The following is a 23,612-nucleotide window of genomic DNA, read 5'->3' on the forward strand; positions in this document are numbered from 1 at the left end:
GATTTTTCCCTTTTGAGGGATTTTTGGGAATATTTTGGGGAGAACTGCCAGAATTTTTGGGAATATTTTGGGGAGAATTCCAGGAATTTCTGGGTGAAATTTTGATAATTTTGAGGCATTTCCATCGATTTTCATGGGGATTTTTCCATTTTTCCCAATTTTTTCCAGATTTTTCAATTTTTTTCCATTTTTTTCTGGATTTTTTCCTTTTAAGGGATTTTTGGGAATATTTTGGGGAGAATCCAGGAATTTCTGGGTGAATCTTTGGTAATTTTGAGGCATTTCCATCGATTTTCATGGGGTTTTTTCCATTTTTTTCCCAATTTTTTCCAGATTTTCCCATTTTTTCCCAGATTTTTCCTTGTTTGAGGGATTTTTGGAATATTTTGGGGAGAGTTGCCAGAATTTTTGGGAATATTTTGGGGAGAATCCCAGGAATTTTTGGCTGAATTTTTGGTAACTTCGAGGCATTTCCATCGATTTTCACGGGTTTTTTCCATTTTTTTCCCAATTTTTTTCCGGATTTTTCCTTTTTTAAGGAATTTTGGGATTTTTGGGAGTATTTTGGGGAGAATCCCAGGAATTTTTGGCTGAATTTTTGGTAATTTTGAGGCATTTCCATCGATTTTCACGGGGTTTTTTCCATTTTTTCCCATTTTTTTTCCAGATTTTTCCATTTTTTTCCAATTTTTTTCCAGATTTTTCCTTTTGGAGGGATTTTTGGGAATATTTTGGGGAGAATTGCCAGAATTTTTGGGAATATTTTGGGGAGAATTCCAGGAATTTTTCGCTGGAATTTTAATTATTTTGAGGCATTTCCATTGATTTTCATGGGTTTCTTTTAATTTTTTTCCCAATTTTTTCCGGATTTTTCCATTTTTTTCCAATTTTTTTCTGGATTTTTCCCTTTTGAGGAATTTTTCAGGAGAATTCCAGGAATTTCTGGGTGAATCTTTGGTAATTTTGAGGCATTTTCATCGATTTTCACGGCGTTTTTTCCATTTTTTTCCCAATTTTTTTCCGGATTTTTCCTTTTTTAAGGAATTTTGGATTTTTTGGGAATATTTTGGGGAGAATCCCAGGAATTTTTGGCTGAATTTTTGGTAACTTCGAGGCATTTCCATCGATTTTCATGGGTTTTTTTCCATTTTTTCCCCATTTTTTCCGGATTTTTCCATTTTTTTCCAATTGTTTTCCAGATTTTTCTCTTTTGAGGAATTTTTGGGGAGAATCCCAGGAATTTCTGGGTGAATCTTTGGTAATTTTGAGGCATTTCCATCGATTTTCACGGGGTTTTTTCCATTTTTTTCCAATTTTTTCCGGATTTTTCCATTTTTTCCCAGATTTTTCCCTTTTGAGGGATTTTTGGGAATATTTTGGGCAGAATTCCGAGGATTTTGGGTCACTCACGCCGCGTGGGGCTCCTTGAACTTGCCGACCTGCTGGATGTGGTACATGAGGTCGCCGCCGGTGACGTATTCCATCACAAAGTACAGCCGGTCCTGCCCACCAGTTTGCACCAGTTTGCACCAGTTTGCACCAGTTCACTCCCAGCCCCCTCCCAGTTCAGCCCAGTGCTCCAAAATCCCCGAATTTCCCCGAAATTCCCCAAAAATTCCAGCCCCAAATGGAGATTCCGGCACCAAAAAGGAGCCAGAAATGGTGAAAGCTCGGCCCGGTTTGGACCAGTTCACTCCCAGTTTGGACCAGTTCACTCCCAGTTTGGACCAGTTTGTCCCAGTATGGACCAGTTCGCTCCCAGACCACTCCCAGTTCAGCCCAGTGACCACTCCCAGTGCTCCCAGTCCATCCCAGTCACTCCCAGTTCATCCTCTTCCATTGACTCCCATTGACTCCCATTGGTTCCCATTGGTTCCCATTGACTCCCATTGGTTCCCATTCACTTCCATTGGTTCCCATTGACTTCCATTGTTTCCCATTGGCTCCCATTGACTTCTATTGGTTCCCATTGGCTCCCATTGACTTCTATTGACTTCCATTTACTCCCTTTGACTCCGAGTCCTTCCCAGTTGCTCCCAGTCCATCCCAGTCCATCCCAGTGCCCCCAGTTCCCATTCCCAGTCCATCCCAGTGCTCCCAGTCCATCCCAATTCATCCCAGTTCATCCCAGTTGCTCCCAGTCCATCCCAGTGCCTCCAATTCCATTCCCAGTCCATCCCAATTCATCCCAGTGCTCCCAGTCCCTCCCAGTTCATTCTCTTCCATTGGTTCCCATTGACTTCCATTGGTTCCCAATGGCTCCCATTGGTTCCCAATGGCTCCCATTGACTTCTATTGACTCCCATTTACTCCCATTGACTCCGAGTCCTTCCCAGTTGCTCCCAGTCCATCTCAGTGCTCCCAGTTCCCATTCCCAGTCCCTCCCAGTGCTCCCAGTCCATCCCAGTTCATCCAGTTCACCCAGTGCTCCCAGTTCATCCTCTTCCATTGGCTCCCATTGACTTCCATTGGCTCCCATTGACTTCCATTGGCTCCCATTACTTCCCATTGACTTCGAGTCCTTCCCAGTTGCTCCCAGTCCATCCCAGTCCATCCCAGTGCTCCCAGTTCCCTTTCCCAGTCCCTCCCAGTGCTCCCAGTCCATCCCAGTTCATCCTCTTCTATTGACTCCCATTGACTTCCATTGCTTCCCATTGACTTCCATTGCTTCCCATTGACTTCCATTGACTTCCATTTACTCCCATTGACTCCGAGTCCTTCCCAGTTGCTCCCAGTACATCCCAGTGCCTCCAGTTCCCATTCCCAGTCCATCCCAATTCATCCCAGTTCATCCCAGTGCTCCCAGTCCCTCCCAGTTCATTCTCTTCCATTGGTTCCCATTACTTCTCATTGACTTCTATTGACTTCCATTTACTCCCATTGACTCTGACTCCTTCCCAGCTGCTCCCAGTACATTCCAGTGCCCCAGTTCCCATTCCCAGTCCCTCCCAGTGCTTCCAGTCCATCCAATTCATCCCAGTTCATCCCAGTTCACCCCAGTGCTCCCAGTTCATCCTCTTCCATTGGCTCCCATTGACTTCCATTGGCTCCCATTGACTCCCATTGTTTCCCATTGACTTCCATTGCTTCCCATTGACTCCCATTGACTTCCCATTGACTTCTATTGACTTCCATTTACTCCCATTGACTCCGAGTCCTTCCCAGTTGCTCCCAGTACATCCCAGTGCCCCAAGTTCCCATTCCCAGTCCATCCCAATTCATCCCAGTTCATCCCAGTTCACCCCAATGCTCCCAGTTCATCCTCTTCCATTGACTTCCATTGACTCCCATTGGTTCCCATTCACTTCCATTGGTTCCCATTCACTTCCATTGCTTCCCATTGACTCCCATTGGTTCCCATTACTTCCCATTGACTTCTATTGACTTCCATTGACTCCCATTGACTCCGAGTCCTTCCCAGTTGCTCCCAGTCCATCCCAGTTCATCCCAGTGCCCCAGTTCCATTCCCAGTCCCTCCCAGTGCTCCCAGTCCATCCCAATTCATCCCAGTTCATCCCAGTGCTCCCACTTCATCCCCTTCCATTGTTTCCCATTGACTCCCATTGGCTCCCATTGACTCCCAGTCCCTCCCAGTCCCTCCCAGTTGCTCCCAGTTTCATCCCAGTCCATCCCAGAGTCCCCAGTGACCCTTCCCACCCCTCCCAGTCCATCCCAGTCCCTCCCAGTTCATCCCTTTGCCATTGGCTCCCATTGCCTCCAAATCCCTCCAAATCCCTCCCAGTCCCTCCCAGTTTGTCCCAGTCCATCCCAGTATCTCACGGGGGTCTGGAAGGTGGAGTGCAGGTGGGTGAGGAAGTGGGGCCGGGGTCCAGGGCCAGCACCCTCCTCTCCACCAGTGCTTCCAGTTCATCCCAGTGACCACTCCCAGTTCGTTCCCTTCCATTGATTCCCATTGACTCCCATTGGCTCCCATTAACTTTCATTGCTTCCCGTTGGTTGCCATTGACTCCCATTGGTTCCCATTAGTTCCTATTGGCTTCTATCGACTTCCATTGGTTCCCATTGGCTCCCATTGACTTCCATTGGCTCCCATTGGTTCCCACTGGCTCCCATTGGCTCCCACTAAATTCCATTGAATTCTATTGGTTCCCACTGGCTCCCATTGACTTCAATTAGTTCTCATTAACTTCCATAGGCTCCCATTGGTTCCCATTGACTCTCATCGGTTCCCATCGGTTCTTATTAGCTCCCATTGGCTCCCATTAAATTCCATTGGATTCCATTGGTTCCCACTGGCTTCCATTGGCTCCTATTGACTTCAATTAGTTCTCATTAACTTCCATTGGCTCCCATTGGCTTCCATTGATCCCCATTGACTTCTATTGACTTTCTTTGGTCGCCATTGACTCCCATTGGCCCCCATTGGCTCCCATTGGCTTCCATTGACTCCCAGTCCCTCCCAGTTCATCCCAGTCCATCCCAATGTCCCCAGTGACCCCTTCCCACCCCTCCCAGTCCATCCCAGTCCATCCCAGTCCATCCCTTTCCATTGGCTCCCATTGCCTCCAAATCCCTCCCAGTTTGTCCCAGTTCATCCCAGTCCCTCCCAGTTTGTCCCAGTATCTCACGGGGGTCTGGAAGGTGGAGTGCAGGTGGGTGAGGAAGTGGGGCCGGGGTCCCAGGGCCAGCACCCTCCTCTCCACCAGGGTGGAGGCGGCGTCGTCGTCCTGCACCACCACGTCCTTCTTCAGGATCTTGATGGCGAAGAGCTCGGCCGAGCCCCTGCGCTCCGCCAGCATCACCTGGGAACGGCCCAGAAAGTCCCAGAAAGTTCAAGAAATTTTTTGGAAATTTTTCAGAAATTTCATGGGCTTTTGGGAATTTTTTATCTTTTTTTTTTCCAAATTTTTTTTGGTAATTTTTAAGCTTCCGTTAACCCTAATTAAATTTCGCTGGCTTCCATTGGCTCCCATTGGCTCCCATTGGCTTCCTTTGGTTCCCATTGACTTTCTTTGGTTCCCATTGGTTCCCATTGGCTCCCATTGACTCCCATTGGTTCCCATTGGTTCCCATTGACTTCCATTGACTCCCATTGACTTCCTTTGGTTCCCATTGACTTCCTTTGGCTCCCATTGGCTCCATTGACTTCCTTTGGTTCCCATTGGTTCCCATTGACTTCCATTGGCTCCCATTGACTTCCATTGGCTTCCATTGACTTCCTTTGGTTCCCATTGGTTCCCATTGGTTCCCATTGGTTCCCATTGGTTCCCATTGACTCCCATTGACTTTCTTTGGTTCCCATTGGATTCCATTGACTCCCATTGACTTCCTTTGGTTCCCATTGGCTCCCATTGACTTCCATTGGCTCCCACTGGTTCCCACTGGCTCCCATTGACTTCCTTTGGTTCCCATTGGCTCCCACTGGTTCCCACTGGCTCCCATTGACTTCCTTTGGTTCCCATTGGCTCCCATTGGCTCCCATTGACTCCCATTGACTTCCATTGGCTCCCATTGACTCCCATTGACTTCCATTTTCGCCGTTTTTTCACCTTTTTTTCCCCAGTTTTTTCTGGATATTCCCAAACTCCTGTAATTTTGGAATTCTGTGACCTCACCTCCCTGCAGCTGAATTTTGGGGTAGTTTGGGGTTGATTTGGGCCATTTTTTCACCTATTTTGGCCATTTTTGGGCCGTTTTTCGCCGTTTTTTCACCGTTTTTTCCCAAATTTTTTCCCGAATTTTTTCTGGAAAAACCCAAAAGTCGGGAATTGTCTCACCTTGCCGAAGCTGCCCTTGCCCAGCACCATCAGGAAGGTGAAATCGCCCAGCTGGGAGCGGCCGCCGCCCCCAGGCTCCGCTTGGGCTCGGTGGGGGAGGGGAGGGGGGCGGGGCCAAGGCTGGGGGCGGGGCCGGGGCCCCTCCGCACTTTCTGCAGGGACAAAATTCCCAAATTATTCCTTTTTTTTTCCCTCATTTTCCCATTTTTAACTTCCCACAATTTTTCCCTTTTCCCCTTTTTTCCTGCCAAATTTTCCCTATTTTTTCCCAATCTTTCCCGCTAAATTTTCCCTATTTTTTCCCTATTTTTCCCCTTTTTTGGGCCTTTTTTCCTGCCAAATTTTCCCTATTTTTCCCAATTTTTCTCCTTTTTCCCCTGCCAATTTTTCCCCATTTTTGCCCTGCCAAATTTTCCATATTTTTCCCCAATTTTTCCCTTTTTCCCTGCTAAATTTGCCCAATTTTTTCCCAATTTTCCCCCATTTTCTCCCTGCCAAGTTTTCCCTATTTTTCCCCTTTTTTCCCTGCCAAATTTTCCCGATTTTTTCCCCGTTTTCCCCCTTTTTTTCTGCCAAATTTCCCCTATTTTTCCCCAATTTTCCCACAATTTCCCCTTTTTTTTGTCCTTTTTTCCTGCCAAATTTTCCCGATTTTTTCCCAATTTTTCCGCAATTTTTCCCCCTTTTTTCCTGCTAAATTTCCCCTATTTTTGCCCAATTTTCCCCATTTTTTCCTGCCAAATTTTCCCTATTTTTTCCATATTTTCCCCCCTTTTTTGGCCGTTTTTCCTGTCAAATTTTCCCCCTTTTTCCCTGCCAAATTTCCCCTATTTTTTCCCAATTTTTCCCCATCCTCTTCCTTTTTTTGGTCTTTTTCCTGCCAAATTTTCCCTATTTTTCCCAATTTTTCCCCTTTTTTCCTGCCAAATTTTCCATATTTTTCCTGCCAAATTTCCCCTATTTTTTCCCAATTTTTCCCGCCAAATTTTCCCTATTTTTCCCCAATTTTTCCCCTTTTTCCCCTTTTTTCCTGCCAAATTTGCCCAATTCTTTCCCAATTTTTCCCCATTTTCCCTGTCAAATTTTCCCTATTTTTTCCCAATTTTCCTGCCAAATTTTCCCCCTTTTTCAGCCTTTTTTCCTGTCAAATTTTCCCATTTTTTCCCCCTTTTTTCCTGCCAAATTTTCCCAATTTTTTCCCTTTTTCCCCTGCCAAATTTTCCCTACTTTTTCCCAATTTTCCCCCTTTTTCCCTTGACAAATTTTCCTATTTTTTCCCCCTTTTTTCCTGCCAAATTTTCCCTATTTTTTCCCAATTTTTCCCCATTTTCCCCGTCAAATTTTCCCTATTTTTCCCCATTTTTCCCCCTTTTTTGGCCTTTTTCCTGCTAAATCTTCCTACTTATTCCCAATTTTCCCCCCTTATTTCCTGCCAAATTTTCCCTATTTTTTCCATATTTTCCCCATTTTTTTGGCCTTTTTTCCTGCCAAATTTTCCCCATTTTCCCCCACTTTTTCCTCCCAAATTCTCCCCTTTTTTTCCCCAATTTTTTCCCATTTTCCCCCCTTTTTTGGCCTTTTTTCCTGCCAAATTTTCCCTATTTTTTCCCAATTTTCCCCCCTTTTTTGGCCTTTTTTCCTGCCAAATTATCCCATTTTTTTCCCATTTTTTCCCATTTTTTCCCAATTTTCCCCCTTTTTTGGCCTTTTTACCTGCCAAATTTTCTGTATTTTTTCCCAATTTTTCCCCATTTTCCCCCTTTTTTCCTGCCAAATTTCCCCTATTTTTTCCCCATTTTCCCCCTTTTTGGCCTTTTTTCCTGCCAATTTTTCCCGCCAAATTTTCCCAATTTTTCCCCCTCTTTCCCCTTTTTTCCTGCCAAATTTTCCCATTTTTTTTCCCAATTTTCTCCCCTTTTTCGGTCTTTTTCCCTGCCAAATTTTCCCGATTTTTTTCCAATTTTTACCCTTTTTTCCTGCCAAATTTCCTCTATTTTTTCCCAATTTTTCCCCGTCAAATTTTTCCTATTTTTCCCCAATTTTCCCTCTTTTTCAGCCTTTTTTCCTGCCAAATTTTCCCATTTTTTTCCCCCTTTTTCGGTCTTTCTTCCAGCCAAATTTGCCCAATTCTTTCCCAATTTTTCCCCTTTTTCCCTGCCAAATTTTCCCGATTTTTTCACAATTTTTTCACAATTTTTCCCCCTTTTTTGACTTTTTTTCCTGCTAAATTTTCCCTACTTATTCCCAATTTTCCCCCCTTTTTTCCTGCCAAATTTTCCCTATTTTTTCCATATTTTCCCCCCTTTTTTGGCCGTTTTTCCTGTGAAATTTTCCCCATTTTTTCTCTGCTAAACTTCCCCTATTTTTTCCCAATTTTTCCCCAAATTTTCCCCTTCTTTGGCCTTTTTTCCTGCCAAATTTTCCCTATTTTTTCCCAATTTTTCCCTTTCCTTTACCTTTTTTCCTCCCTAACCTTTCCCATTTCCCCCTTTAAATTTTGAATTTTTTTTCAATTTTTCCCCAATTTTCCCCCAATTTTTTTCCCTTTTTCCCCTTTAAATTTTGAATTTTTTTTCCATTTTCCCCCAATTTTCCCCATAATTTTCCCCCATTTTTTTCCCCTTTAATTTTGATTTTTTTTTCCATTTTTCCCCATAATTTTCCCCCATTTTTTTCCCTTTTTCCCCTTAAATTTTGATTTCTTTTTCCATTTTTCCCCCAATTTTCCCCATAATTTTCCCCCAATTTTTTTCCCTTTAAATTTTGATTTTTTTTCCATTTTCCCCATAATTTTCCCCCAATTTTTTTCCCTTTTTCCCCTTTAAATTTTGAATTTTTTTTCCATTTTCCCCATAATTTTCCCCCAATTTTTTTCCCTTTTTCCCCTTTAAATTTTGAAATTTTTTTCCATTTTCCCCAATTTTCCCCATAATTTTCCCCCAATTTTTTCCCTTTTTCCCCCTTAAATTTTGATTTCTTTTTCCATTTTTCCCCCAATTTTTTTCCCTTTAAATTTTGATTTTTTTTTCCATTTTCCCCCCAATTTTCCCCCAATTTTTTCCCCTTTTTCCCCTTTAAATTTTGAAATTTTTTTCCATTTTCCCCCAATTTTTTTCCCTTTTTCCCCTTTAAATTTGATTTTTTTTTCCATTTTCCCCATAATTTTCCCCCAATTTTTTCCCTTTTTCCCCTTTAAATTTTGAATTTTTTTTCCATTTTCCCTATAGTTTCCCCCCAATTTTCCCCCAATTTTCTTCCCCTTTAAATTTTGATTTTTTTTTCCATTTTCCCCCATTTTTTTTCCCTTTTTCCCCCTTTAAATTTTGGATTTTTTTTTCCTTTTTCCCCTTTAAATTTTGAATTTTTTTTCCATTTTCCCAATAATTCCCCCCAAATTTTTTTCCTTTTTCCCCATTTTTTCCCCAATTTTACCTCATAAAGCTCCAGCGGATAATTACAAGCCTGGCAAAAAAAAATAAAATTAAAACAACAAAATTTGTGGGAAATTTGGGAATTTTTGGAGGAATTTTAGGAATTTTTTTTTAATTTTAAAATTGATTTTTTTGGATTTTTTGGGGTTTCCAAACCTCGAATTTTGGTCGGAGGCCGCAGTCGTCGGTGTCGGCCACGGGGACGTTGTAATACTCGCCCTCCTCCTGGTTCAGCAGCTTGAACCTGGAAAAATTCCAGAAAATTCCATCAAAATCCCCTAAAAATCCAAAAAAAATTCACATTTTTAACCCCCAAAAAATCCAATTTTTTCCCCCAAAATTCTCAAAAAATTCCATAAAAACTCCCGGAAAATCCAAAAAAAATTCACATTTTTAACCCCCAAAAATTCCAGTTTTTTTCCCCAAAAAAAGCCGCAAAAAATCCCCAAAAATTCCCATAAAACCGAAAATAAAATCACATTTTTACCCCCAAAAAAATCCATTTTTTTCCTCAAAAATCAATTTTTTTTCCTTAAAAAAATCCAATTTTTTACCCAAAAAATCCCCAAAAATTCCCATAAAACTCAAAATAAAATCACATTAAAATTACGTTTTTACCTGCAAAAAATCCAATTTTTTCCCCCAAAAAATCAAATTTTTTTCCTTAAAAATCCAATTTTTTCCCCAAAAAAATCCCCAAAAATTCCCAAAAAATTCCAAAAAATTCCCAAATGCTGGAAATCCCCCAAATTAATTAAACTACTTAAATTTTAATTACCATCCATCGACATGGCCCTTGAGCAGCTCGGCCACGCCGAAGCTCATGGCTCCCATGAAATCCCAAAAAATCCCCCAAAAAATCCTCCCAAAAATAAAAAGTAATTTCCCTAATTCCCCCAAGAAATGCCAAAAAAATTCTAAAAAACCCCAAATAAAATCACGTTTTTACCCCTAAAAAATCCAATTTTTTTTCCTTAAAAATCCAATTTTTCCCCAAAAAATCCCCAAAAATTCCCCAAAAAAATCCCCTAAAATTCCCATAAAACCCAAAATAAAACCACATTAAAATCACATTTTTTACCTGCAAAAAATCCAATTTTTTCCCCCAAAAAATCAAATTTTTTCCTTAAAAAATTCAATTTTTTCCCCAAGAAATCCCTTAAAAATCCCCAAAAAATCCCCAAAAAATTCCCAGAAAAATCCAAAAAAATTCCCAAATGTTGGAAATCCCCCAAATTAATTAAGTTAATTAATTTTTTAATTACCACCCATCGACGTGGCCCTTGAGCAGCTCGGCCACGCCGAAGCTCATGGCTCCCATGAAATCGTTCCGGGACGTTCGGTCCCAATCCCAAACCTCGACCGAGAGGCGCCGCTCCGAGTCCCCGGGCCGGAGGGTGCTGCAATTCCAGAAAATTCCCAAAATTTGGGAAAAATCCAGAGAATTCCCGAAATTTGGGAAAAATCCCGGGAAAATCCACAAAAAATCCGGGAATTTCTGCCTTTTTTCCCCGATTTTTGAGGATTTTTCAGCCAATTTTTCCCATTTTTTAATCCATTTTCTTCCCAACTTTTTGCTTTTTTTGTCCCATTTTCCTCCCAATTTTTCCCCGATTTTTGAGGATTTTTCAGTGAATTTTTCCCGTTTTTTGTCCCATTTTTCTCCCAATTTTTGAGATTTTTCAGCCAATTTTTCCCATTTTTTGTCCCATTTTTCTCCCAATTTTTGAGGATTTTTCAGCCAATTTTTCCCGTTTTTTGTCCCATTTTTCCCCGATTTTTGAGGATTTTTCAGTGAATTTTTCACGTTTTTTGTCCCATTTTTCTCCCAATTTTTCCCTGATTTTTGATGATTTCTCAGTGAATTTTTCGGGTTTTTTTGTCCCATTTTTCCCCAATTTTGAGGATTTTTCAGTGATGTTTTCCCATTTTTGCCCCATCTTTCTCCCAATTTTTCCTCGAATTTTGAGGATTTTTCAGCGAATTTTTCCAGTTTTTTTGTCCCATTTTTCCCCAATTTTTGAGGATTTTTCAGTGAATTTTTCCCATTTTTTGATCCATTTTCTTCCCAATTTTTCCCCGATTTTTGAGGATTTTTCAGCCAATTTTTCTTTCTTTTGTCCCATTTTCTTCCCAATTTTTCCCCGATTTTTGAGGATTTTTCAGCCAATTTTTCGCTTTTTTTGTCCCATTTTTCTCCCAATTTTTCCCTGATTTTTGAGGATTTTTCAGTGAATTTTTCCCTTTCTTTGTCTCATTTTTCTCCCAGGTTTTTCTCCATTTTCCCCTGATTTTTTTCCTTTTTTTTCTGAATTTTCCCCATTTTTTCCTGGATTTTTCCCTGATTTTTTCCTGAATTTTCCCCATTTTTTTCTTGGATTTTTCCCCAGATTTTTTCCCTTCTACTCTGATATTTTCCCCCTGATTTTTCCCAATTTTTTTTCCCTCATTCCCATTTATTTTTCCCAATTTTCCCCCACTTTCCCCCCTTTATTCCTATGGACTTTCTCTCTTTTTTTCCAGTTTTATTCCGAGTTTTTCCCCATTTTTTCCCCGATTTTCCCCCACTTTCCCCCAATTTTTTCCCAATTTTTTTTCCTTCATTCCCATTTATTTTTTCCAGTTTTCCCCCACTTTCCCCCCTTTATTCCTATGGATTTTCTCTCTTTTTTTTCCAATTTTATTCCGATTTTTTCCCCGATTTTCGCCCATTTTTTCCCCATTTTTTCCCCGATTTTCGCCCAATTTTCCCCCAATTTCCCCCCAATTTTTTCCCAATTTTTCCCCAATTTTTTCCCCTCATTCCCATTTATTTTTTCCCGTTTTTTCCCAATTTTTTCCCGTTTTTCTCACAAGAGGAAAGCCTCGTTCCACACCGGGTTCAGCGTCGCCTTCACCGTCCGCGTTTTCTGCTTGGAGACGTTCTTGGGGTCGGGGATCAACTTCAGCTTCACGTAGGGATCCGAGAGCCCGTTGGGATCCATCGGGATCAGGTTCCGGGCCTCGCCCACTGGAAAATTCGGAATTCCGGGAAAAAATTTGGGAAAAAACGGTGAAAAAATGACGAAAATCGGTGGGAAAATGGCGAAAATACGGCAAAAAATGGGGGAAAAATGGAATTTTTTGTGGTTTTTGGGATTGGGATTGGAGGATCAGGGTCTGGGATTCTCCCACTGGAAAATTCCGGAATTCCGGGAAAAAATTTGGGAAAAAATGGTGAAAAAATGACGAAAATCGGTGGGAAAATGGCGAAAATATGGAAAAAAATGGGGAAAAAATGGGGGAAAAATGGAGGAAAAATGGGGGAAAAATGGGATTTTTTTGGGGGATTTTGGGGTCAGGGTCTGGGATTCTCCCACTGGAAAATTCCAGAATTTCAGGAAAAAATTTGGGAAAAAATGGTGAAAAAATGATGAAAATCGGTGGGAAAATGACGAAAATACGGCAAAAAATGGGGAAAAAATGGGATTTTTTGTGGTTTTTGGGATTTAGGATTGGAGGGATTTTGGATCAGGGTCTGGGATTCTCCCACTGGAAAATTCCAGAATTTTCAGGAAAATTTTGGGAAAAAACGGTGAAAAAATGACGAAAATCGGTGGAAAAATGACGAAAATACGGCAAAAAATGGGGGAAAAATGGGAAAAAAATGGGAATTTTTTGGGATTTTTGGGATCAGGGTCTGGGATTCTCCCACTGGAAAAATTCCAGAATTTCAGGAAAAAAATTCCAGGATTTTTGGGGAAAAAATTCCAGAATTTTGGGAAAAAATTGGGAGCAAAACAGTGAAAAAAATTCCGGAATTTTGGTGATTTTTCCTCATTTTTTCCCCATTTTTCATCCGGTTTTCACGGGATTTTTTTCCTGAAAATTCCCAAAATTTTCCCAAGGATTTTTTGGGAATATTTTTGGGATTTTTTGGGAATTTTTTGGGGAATTTTTTGGGGAATTTTTGGGATTTTCCTCCTCAATTTTAATCCAAATTTTTGCGATTTTTCCTCATTTTTTCCCCATTTTTCATCCGATTTTCACGGGGTTTTTTCCCTGACAATCCCCAAAATTTTCCCAAGGATTTTTTGGGAATATTTTTGGAATTTTTTGGGACTTTTTTTGAATTACTTTTGGAATTTTTTTGGGAGCTCCAACCTCAATTTTGAGCTGAATTTTCACGATTTTTCCTCATTTTTTCCTCATTTTTTATCCGATTTTAACGGGGTTTTTTTCCTGACAATTCCCAAAACTTTCCCAAGGATTTTTTGGGAATTTTTTGGGAATTTTTTGGGATTTTTTGGAATTTTATGTGACTTTTTGGGATTTTCCTCCTCAATTTTAATCCAAATTTTCAGGATTTTTACTCATTTTTCATCCGATTTTCACGGGGTTTTTTCCTGAAAATCCCCAAAATTTTCCCAAGGATTTTTTAAGAATATTTTTGGAATTTTTTGGGAATTTTTTGGAATTGTTTTTGGAATTTTTTGGGAGCTCCAACCTCAATTTTAATCCAAATTTTCGTGATTTTTTTCTCATTTTTTCCTCATTTTTTCCCCATTTTTCATCCGATTTTCACGGGGTTTTTTCCCTGACAATTCCCAAAATTTTCCCAAGGATTTTTTGGGAATATTTCTGGGATTTTTGGGGACTTTTTTTGGAATTTTTTGGGAATTTTTTCGGGAATTTTTTGGAATTTTTTTGGGAATTTTTTGGGATTTTCCTTCTTAATTTTAATCCAAATTTTCACGATTTTTCCTCATTTTTTCCTCATTTTTTCCTCATTTTTCATCCGATTTTCACGGGATTTTTTCCCTGACAATTCCCAAAATTTTCCCAAGGATTTTTTGGGAATTTCTTGGGATTTTCCTCCTCAATTTTAATCCAAATTTTCAGGATTTTTCCTCATTTTTTGCTCATTTTTTCCTCTTTTTTCCTCATTTTTCCCTCATTCTTTCCTCATTTTTCATCCGATTTTCACGGGGTTTTTTCCCTGACGATCCCCAAAATTTTCCCAAGGATTTTTTGGGAATATTTTGGGAATTTTGGGTACCTGTGACGTGGAGCTGCTCCCCGGGCAGGGCCTGGATGCGAATCTGGAGGCGCCCCCGGCGCTCGGTGTGATCGACCCCGCACAGGCTGGGGACGCTCTGCACGCAGCGCTTGTGCACGTTCATCTCACAACCTGCCAAAAAATGGGAATTTTGGGAATTTTTTGGGAATTTTTTGGGGTCAAATCGGCGCAAAAATGGAGAAAATCCGATTTTATTTGGATTTTTTGTGGATTTTTCCCCAAAATTTCCACAAACACGACATTTGTGCACGTTCATCTCACAACCTGGAAAAAATGAGAATTTTGGGAATTTTTGGGAATTTTTTGGGAATTTTTTGGGGTCAAATCGGCGCAAAAACGGAGAAAATCCGATTTTATTTGGATTTTTTGTGGATTTTTTTCTCCCCAAAAAAAGGTTGTGCACAAAGGTTGTGCACGTTCATCTCACAACCTGCCAAAATATGGGAATTTTGGGAATTTTTGGGAATTTTTGGAATTTTTAGGGAGTTTTTTGGGGTCAAAATGGCGCAAAAATGGAGAAAATCCGATTTTATTTGGATTTTTGGTGGATTTTTGGTGGATTTTTCCCCAGAAATTTTCACCAATACAACTCTTTTGAACGTTGATCTCACAACCTGGGGAAAAATGGGAATTTTGGGAATTTTTGGGAATTTTTCGGGAATTTTTTGGGGTCAAAATGGAAAAAAAATGGAAAAAATCCGATTTTATTTGGATTTTTGGTGGATTTTTCCCTCAATATTTCCACCAATACAACGTTTTTGCAGGTTCTTCTCACAACCTGCCAAAAAAATGGGAATTTTGGGAATTTTCGGGAATTTTTGGGAATTTTTTGGGAATTTTTTGGGGTCAAAATGGCGCAAAAATGGAGAAAATCCGATTTTATTTGGATTTTTTGTGGATTTTTTCCCCCAAAATTCCCACCAATACAATGGTTGTGCATGTTCATCTCACAACCTGCCAAAAAAATGGGAATTTTGGGAATTTTCGGGAATTTTTTGGGAATTTTTTGGGGTCAAAATGGAAAAAAAACGGAAAAAATCCGATTTTATTTGGATTTTTGGTGGATTTATTTCCCCAAAATCCCCATAACAGAACACTTGTGCACGTTCATCTCACAACCTGCCAAAAAAATGGGAATTTTGGGAATTTTTGGGAATTTTTTGGGAATTTTTTGGGGTCAAAATGGAAAAAAAATGGAAAAAATCCGATTTTATTTGGATTTTTTGTGGATTTATTTCCCCAAAATCCCCATAAACAGAACACTTGTGCACGTTCATCTCACAACCTGGGAAAAATGGGAATTTTGGGAATTTTTGGGAATTTTTTGGGAATTTTTAGGGAGTTTTTTGGGGTCAAAATGGAAAAAAAAATGGAAAAAATCCGATTTTATTTGGATTTTTTTGTGGATTTTTTCCCCTCAAAAAAAAGGTTGTGCACGTTCATCTCACAACCTGGGAAAAAATGAGAATTTTGGGAAAATTCGGGAATTTTTTGGGATTTTTTTTGGGGTCAAATCGGCGCAAAAATGGAGAAAATCCGATTTTATTTGGATTTTTGGTGGATTTTTTCCCCAAAAAAAATGCTTTTGCACGTTCATCTCACAACCTGCCGAAAAATGGGAATTTTGGGAATTTTTGGGAATTTTTTGGGAATTTTTTGGGGTCAAATCGGCGCAAAAATGGAGAAAATCCGATTTTATTTGGATTTTTGGTGGATTTTTGGTGGATTTTTCCCCAGAAATTTCCACCAATACAATGGTTGTGCACGTTCATCTCACAACCTGGGAAAAAAATGGGAATTTGGGAATTTTTGGGAATTTTTAGGGAGTTTTTTGGGGTCAAAATGGAAAAAAAATGGAGAAAATCCGATTTTATTTGGATTTTTTGTGGGTTTTTCCGCAAAAATCCCCCCAAAAATCCCCCAAAAAATTCAAAATAATATCTCCAAAATACCAACCAATAAATTCCCCAAAAATCCTGAAAAATTCAAAATAAAACCCCCAAATATCCTCCAAAAATCCCCAAAATTCCCAAAGATTCACCCAAAAATCCAACTAAAATCCCCCAAAAATTCCCCAAAAATCCTGAAAAATTCAAAATAAAATCCCAAAAATTCCCCCAAAAAATCCACAAAAATCAAAATAAAATCCCCAAATATCCTCCAATAATTCCATCTAAAATCCAGAAAAATTCCCCAAAAATTCAAATAAAATTCCAAAAATTCCCAATAAAATCCCCCAAACCCTCCCAAATTTTTTCCCCATAATTCCCAAATTTTTTCCCCCAAAATTCCCAAATTTCTTTCCCCAAAATTCCCAAATTTTTTCCCCAAAATTCCCAAATAAAACCCCAAAAATTCCCCAATAAAATCCCCCAAAATTCCCCAAAAATTCCCCAATAAAATCCATAAAATCCCTAAAAATCCCAAAAAAATCCTGAAAAATTCAAAATAAAACCCCCAAATATCCTCCAAAAATCCCCCAAAAATTCCCCAAATAAAATCCCAAAAATTCCCCAAAAATTCCCCAAAAAATCCCAAAAATTCAAACTAAAATTCCCCAAAATTTCAAAATAAAATCCCCAAAAAATCCAACTAAAATCCCCAAAAAATTCCCTTAGATCCCCCAAACCCTCCCAAATTTTTTCCCAAAATTCCCAAATTTTTTTCCCAAAATTCCCCAAAAATTCCCAAATAAAATCCCTAAAATCCCCCAAACCCTCCCAATTTTTTTCCCCAAGACCCTCCAAGATTTTCCCAAAAATTCCCAATTTTTTCCCAAAATTCCCAAATTTTTTTTCCCAAAATTCCCAAATTTCTTTCCCAAAAATCCCCCAAAATTTCCAAATAAAATCCCCCAAAATTCCAAATAAAATCCCCCAAACCCTCCCAATTTTTCCCCCCAAAATTACCAAATAAAATCCACAAAAATTCCCAACTAAAATCCCCAAAATTCCCAATTTTTTCCCAAAATTCCCAATAAAATCCCTAAAATCCCCCAAACCCTCCCAAATTTTTTCCCCAAAATTCCCAAATAAAATCCCTAAAATCCCCCAAAATTCCAACTAAAATTCCCCAAAAATCCTGAAAAATTCAAAACAAAATCCCCAAAATTCCCCCAAAAATTCCAACTAAAATCCCCAAATATCCTCCAAAATTCCCCAAAAATTCCAACTAAAATCCCCAAAAATTCCCCAAAAATTCCAAATAAAATCGCCCCAAAATTCCCAAATAAAATCCCTAAAATCCCCCAAAATTCCCAAATAAAATCCCTTAGATCCCCCAAACCCTCCCAAATTTTTCCCCAAAAATTCCAAAATAAAATCCCCCAAAATTCGCCAAAAATTCCAACTAAAATCCCCAAAAATCCCTCAAAAATTCCAACTAAAATCCCCCAAAAAATTCCCCAAAAATTCCAAATAAAATCCCCCAAAACCCTCCCAATTTTTTTCCTCCATAATTCCCAAATTTTTCCCCAAAATTCCCAATTTTTTTCCCCAAAATTCCCCAATAAAAATCCCTAAAATCCCCCAAACCCTCCCAAATTTTTTCCCCATAATTCCCAAATTGTTTTCCCCAAAATTCCCAATTTTTTCCCCCAAAATTCCCAAATTTTTTCCCCAAAATTCCCAAATAAAATCCCTAAAATCCCCCAAACCCTCCCAAATTTTTTCCCCCCAAAATTCCAACTAAAATCCCCAAAAATCCCCAAAAATTCAAAATAAAATCCCCAAAAACTCCCCAAAAAATCCCAAATAAAATCCCAAATAAAATCCCCCAAACCCTCCCAAGTTTTTTCCCCATAATTCCCAAATTGTTTTCCCCAAAATTCCCAATTTTTTTCCCAAAATTATTAAACAAAATCCCCAAAAATTCCCAAATAAAATCCCCAAAAATTTCCCAAAAATTCCCCAATAAAATCCCTAAAATCCCCCAAACCCTCCCAAATTTTTTCCCCAAAATTCCCAAATTTCTTTCCCCAAAAAATCCCAAATAAAATCCAAAAAAATTCCTCTAAACCCCCAAAAAATCCCTTAAAATCCCCAAATCCTCCCAAATTTTTCCCCAAAATTCCAAATTTTCCCCGAATTTCCCAAATTTCTTTCCCCAAATTCCCAAATTATTCCCCCAAAATCCCCCAAAAACTCCAAATAAAATCCCCCAAACCCTCCCAATATTTTCCCCCAAATCCCATTTTTTCCCCAAAATCCCAAATAAAATCCCAAAAACTCCCCAAAAATCCCCAATAAAATACATAAAATCCCCCAAACCCCACCAAAATTTTCCCCCCAAAAATCCCCAATTTTTCTCCAAAATTCCCAAATAAAACCCCAAAATTCCCCAACTTTTCCCCAAAATTCCTTTCCCCATAAAATCCCTAAATCCCCCAAACCCTCCCAATTTTCCCCCCCAAACCCTCCCAAATTTTCCCAAAAATTCCCAATATTTCCCAAATTCCCAATTTTCCCCAAAATCCCAATTTTTCCCCCAAATACCCCCAAAAAATTCCAAATAAAATCCCCCAAAATTCCCAAAAAATTCCAAATAAATCCCCCAAACCCTCCCAAAATTTTCCCCCAAAATTCCCAAATTTCCCCCAAAATTCCCAAATAAAATCCCCAAAAATTCCCCAAACTTTCTCCCCCAAAATTCCCAAATAAAACCCCAAAAATGCTCCAAAAACCCCCAAAAAATCCCCAAAAATCCAACTAAAATCCCAAAATTCCAAATAAAATCCCCAAACCCTCCCAAATTTTTCCCCATAATTCCCAAATTTTTCCCCATAATTCCCAAATAAAACCCCAAAAATTCCCAACTAAAATCCCCAAAAATTCCCAAATAAATCCCCCAAAAATTCCCCAAAAATCCTAAAAAATTCAAAATAAAATCCCCAAATATCCCCCCAAAATCCCAACTAAAACAAAAAAAAAATTCCCTAAAATCCCCAAAATTCCCCCCCAAAAAATCCCCAAAATTCCCCAATAAAATCCCTTAGATCCCCCAAACCCTCCCAAAATTTTTCCCCCAAAATTCCCAAATAAAATCCCCAAATAAAGTCCCCAAAAATCCCCCAACTAAAATCCAAAAAAAATCCCCCAAAATCCCCAAAAATTCCCCAATAAAATCCCTAAAATGCCAAAAAATTCCCCATAAATTCCAACAAAAATCCCCAAAAATTCCAACTAAAATCCCTAAAAATCCCCAAAAAATCCTGAAAAATTCAAAATAAAATCCCCAAATATTCAAAATAAAACCCCAAAAATTCCCCAAAAATCCCAAATAAAATCCCCAAACCCTCCCAAATTTTTTCCCCATAATTCCCAATTTTTTTCCCCAAAATTCCCAAATTTTTTCCCCAAAATTCCCCATTTTTTTCCCCAAAAATTCCCAAATAAAACCCCAAAAATTCTCCAAAAATCCCCAAAAAATCCCCAAAAATTCCAACTAAAATCCCCAAAAAATTCCCTAAAATCCCCCAAACCCTCCTAATTTTTTCCCCAAACCCTCCCAAAATTTTCCCAAAAATTCCCAATTTTTTCCCAAAATTCCCAAATATATTTCCCAAAAATTCCCAAATAAAATCCCCAAAAATTCCCAAATAAAATCCCCAAAAATTCCCCAAAAATGACCAAAAATTCCAAATAAAATCCCCCAAAATTCCAAATAAAATCCCCCAAACCCTCCCAATTTTTTCCCCAATCTTCCCAAATTTTTCCCCATAATTCCCAAATTTTTTCCCCAAAATTCCCAAATAAAATCCCCAAAAATCCCCAAATAAAATCCCTAAAATCCCCCAAAATTCAAACTAAAATCCCCCAAAAATTCCAAAAAAATCCTGAAAAATTCAAAATAAAATCCCCAAAAAATCCCCAAAAATTCCCCAATAAAATCCCTAAAATCCCCCAAAATTCCCCCCCAAAAAATCCTGAAAAATTCAAAATAAAATCCCCAAAATTCCCCAAAAAACCCCAAAAATTCCCCAATAAAATCCCTAAAATCCCCTAAACCCTCCCAAATTTCTTCCCCAAAATTCCCAAATTTTTTTTCCCAAAATTCCCAAATAAAATCCCTAAAAATCCCCCAAACCCTCCCAATTTTTTTCCCAAAAATTCCCCAATAAAATCCCTTAGTACCTCCAAACCCTCCCAAACTTTTTCCCCAAAATTCCCAATTTTTTCCCAAAATTCCCGAATTTTTTCCCCAAAATTCCCGAATTTCTTTCCCCAAAAATCCCCCAAAAATTCCAACTAAAATCCCCAAAAATTCCCCAAAAATTCAAAATAAAATTCCCAAATATCCTCCAAAATCCCCCAAAAATTCCCAAATAAAATCCCAAAAATTCCCCAAAAAATCAAAATAAAATCCCCAAAATTCCCACAAAAAACCCCCCCAAAATTCCCACTAAAATCCCCAAAAGTTCCCAACTAAAATCCCCCAAAATTCCCAAATTTTCCCCAAAAATCCCAACTAAAATCCCAAAAATTCCCCAAAAATCCAAACTAAAATCCCAAAAATTCCCAAAAAATTCAAAATAAAATCCCCAAATTCCTCAAAAAAATCCCCAAAAATTCAAAATAAAATCCCCAAATATCCTCCAAAAATTCCATCTAAAATCCAAAAAAAATTCCCCAAAAATTCAAAATAAAACCCCAAAAATTTCCAAATAAAATCCCCAAAAATTCCCTAAAATCCCCCAAACCATCCCAAATTTTTCCCCATAATTCCCAAATTTTTCCCCCATAATTCCCAATTTTTTCCCCAAAATTCCCAAATTTCTTTCCCAAAAATCCACCAAAATTTCCAAATAAAATCCCCCAAAATTCCAAATAAAATCCCCCAAACCCTCCCAATTTTTCCCCCCAAAAATTCCCAACTAAAATCCCTAAAAATTCCCAAAAATTCCAACTAAAATCCCCAAAAAATCCTGAAAAATTCAATATAAAATCCCCAAATATCCTCCAATAATCCCCAAAAATTCCCCCAAAAAATCCTGAAAAATTTAAAATAAAACCCCCAAATATTCAAAATAAAATCCCCAAAGTTCCCCAAAAAAATCCCCAAAAATTCCAAATAAAATCCCCAAAAAATCCCCAAAAATTCCAAATAAAATCCCCCAAACCCTCCCAAATTTTTTCCCCAAAATCCCCAAATTTTTTCCCCCAAAATTCCCAATTCTTTTCCCCCAAAATTCCCAATTTTTTCCCCAAAATTCCCAATTTTTTCCCCAAAAATCCCCAAAAATTCCCCAAAAAATCCCCAAAAATCCCAACTAAAATCCCCAAAAAATTCCCTAAAATCCCCCAAACCCTCCCAAACTTTTCCCCCATAATTCCCAAATTTTTTCCCCATAATTCCCAAAATTTTTTCCCCAAAATTCCCAAATTTTTTCCCCAAAATTCCCCAATAAAATCCCTAAAATCCCCCAAACCCTCCCAAATTTTTTCCCCAAAATTCCCAAATAAAATCCCTAAAATCCCCCAAAATTCCAACTAAAATTCCCCAAAAATCCTGAAAAATTCAAAACAAAATCCCAAAATTCCCCCAAAAATTCCAACTAAAATCCCCAAATATCCTCCAAAATTCCCCAAAAATTCCAACTAAAATCCCCAAAAATTCCCCCAAAAATTCCAAATAAAATCGCCCAAAATTCCCAAATAAAATCCCTAAAATCCCCAAAATTCCCAAATAAAATCCCTTAGATCTCCCAAACCCTCCCAAATTTTTCCCCAAAATTTCCCAAATAAAATCCCCAAAATTTCCCAAAAATTATCCAAAAATCCTGAAAATTCAAAATAAAATCCCCAAAATTCCCCAAAAAAATCCCCCAAAAAATCAAAAAAAAAATTCCCCAAAAATTCCCCCCAAAAAATCCCCAAAGATTCCCCCAAAATCCTGAAAAATTCAAAATAAAACCCCCCAAATATTCAAAATAAAATCCCAAAATTCCCCACTAAAATCCCCAAAAATTCCAAATAAAATCCCCCAAAATTCCCCAAAAAATCCCAAATAAAATCCCCCAAAATTCCAAATTTTTCCCCATAATTCCCAAATTTTTCCCCCCAAAATTCCCAAATTTTTCCCCCAAAATTCCCAAATTTTTTCCCCCAAAATTCCCAATTTTCCCACTCACAGGAGCACTTCATGCCCTGGTGCACGAGGCCGTAGAGGCAGCGAGCCGCAGTGGTCGCAGAAGGTGGGGCTGCTGTAGCTGTGAACCTTGAACTTGTGCTTGTTCCGAGGATCCTGCACATTTGGGGACAATTCCAGGGATTTTGGGAAAAATTCCCAAAAATTTGGGCAAAAAAATGGGAATTTTTGGTGAAAAAATGACGATTTTATGTCAAAAAATGAGGATTTTACATGAAAAAATGGAGATTTTATGTCAAAAAATGGAGATTTTTTGGGTGACATTTTGGCATTTAAAGGGTTAAAATGGTCCTGGGATTTTGGGCAAAATTCCCAAAAATTTGGGCAAAAAATTTGGGAATTTTAGGGAAAAAATTGGGAATTTTTCAGGTGAAAATTGGAGATTTTTGGGCTGCTGTAGCTGTGAACCTTGAACTTGTGCTTGTTCCGGGGGTCCTGCGGATTTGGGGACAATTCCAGGGATTTTGGGAAAAATTCCCAAAATTTGGGTGAAAAAATGGAGATTTTACGTGAAAAAATGGAGATTTTATGTGAAAAAAATGACGATTTTATGTCAAAAAAAGGAAATTTTACGTGAAAAATTGGAGATTTTTTTGGGTGGAATTTTGGCATTTAAAGGGTTAAAATGGTCCCTGGGATTTTGGGGGAGAATTCCCAAAATTTTGGGAAAAAAAATGGAGAATTTTGGTGAAAAAATGAGGATTTTATGTCAAAAAATGGAGATTTTATGTGAAAAAATGGAGATTTTTTGGGGTGAAATTTTGGCATTTAAAGGGTGAAAATGGCCCTGGAATTTTAGGAAAAAAATTGGGAATTTTTCCCAAAATTCTGAGTGAAAAAATGGAGAATTTTGGTGAAAAAATGGGGATTTTATGTCAAAAAATGGAGATTTTACATGAAAAAATGGAGATTTTTTGGGTAGAATTTTGGCATTTAAAGGGTTAAAATGGTCCTGGGATTTTGGGAAAAATTCCCAGAAATTTGGACAAAAAAATTGGGAATTTTTCCCAAAATTCTGAGTGAAAAAATGGAGATTTTTGGCGAAAAAATGGAGATTTTATGTCAAAAAAAAGGAAATTTTACGTGAAAAATTGGAGATTTTTTGGATGAAATTTTTGGCATTTAAAGGGTTAAAATGGTCCTGGGATTTTAGGAAAAATTCCCAAAATTTTGGGAAAAAAAAATGGACAATTTTGGTGAAAAAATGACGATTTTATGTCAAAAAATGAGGATTTTAGG

At 38.4% G+C, this 23,612-nt stretch overlaps 1 protein-coding gene across 1 annotated transcript in view; it reads right to left on the reverse strand.

The window, feature by feature from the left end:
- LOC141726709 (protein kinase C gamma type-like) overlaps positions 1-23,612 on the reverse strand; it is a 55,116-nt gene that overhangs the window by 14,526 nt on the left and 16,978 nt on the right. Inside the window, 12 exon segments of the mRNA XM_074531702.1 lie at positions 1,411-1,502; positions 3,781-3,844; positions 4,639-4,763; positions 5,739-5,803; positions 5,806-5,890; positions 9,171-9,200; positions 9,326-9,413; positions 10,435-10,569; positions 12,023-12,179; positions 14,208-14,339; positions 22,357-22,393; positions 22,395-22,469. Coding sequence (XP_074387803.1) covers positions 1,411-1,502; positions 3,781-3,844; positions 4,639-4,763; positions 5,739-5,803; positions 5,806-5,890; positions 9,171-9,200; positions 9,326-9,413; positions 10,435-10,569; positions 12,023-12,179; positions 14,208-14,339; positions 22,357-22,393; positions 22,395-22,469 — 1,085 coding nt within the window.

This window comes from Zonotrichia albicollis, chromosome 38 (genome assembly GCF_047830755.1).
Source record: "Zonotrichia albicollis isolate bZonAlb1 chromosome 38, bZonAlb1.hap1, whole genome shotgun sequence".
Classification (NCBI taxonomy): Eukaryota; Metazoa; Chordata; class Aves; order Passeriformes; family Passerellidae; genus Zonotrichia; species Zonotrichia albicollis.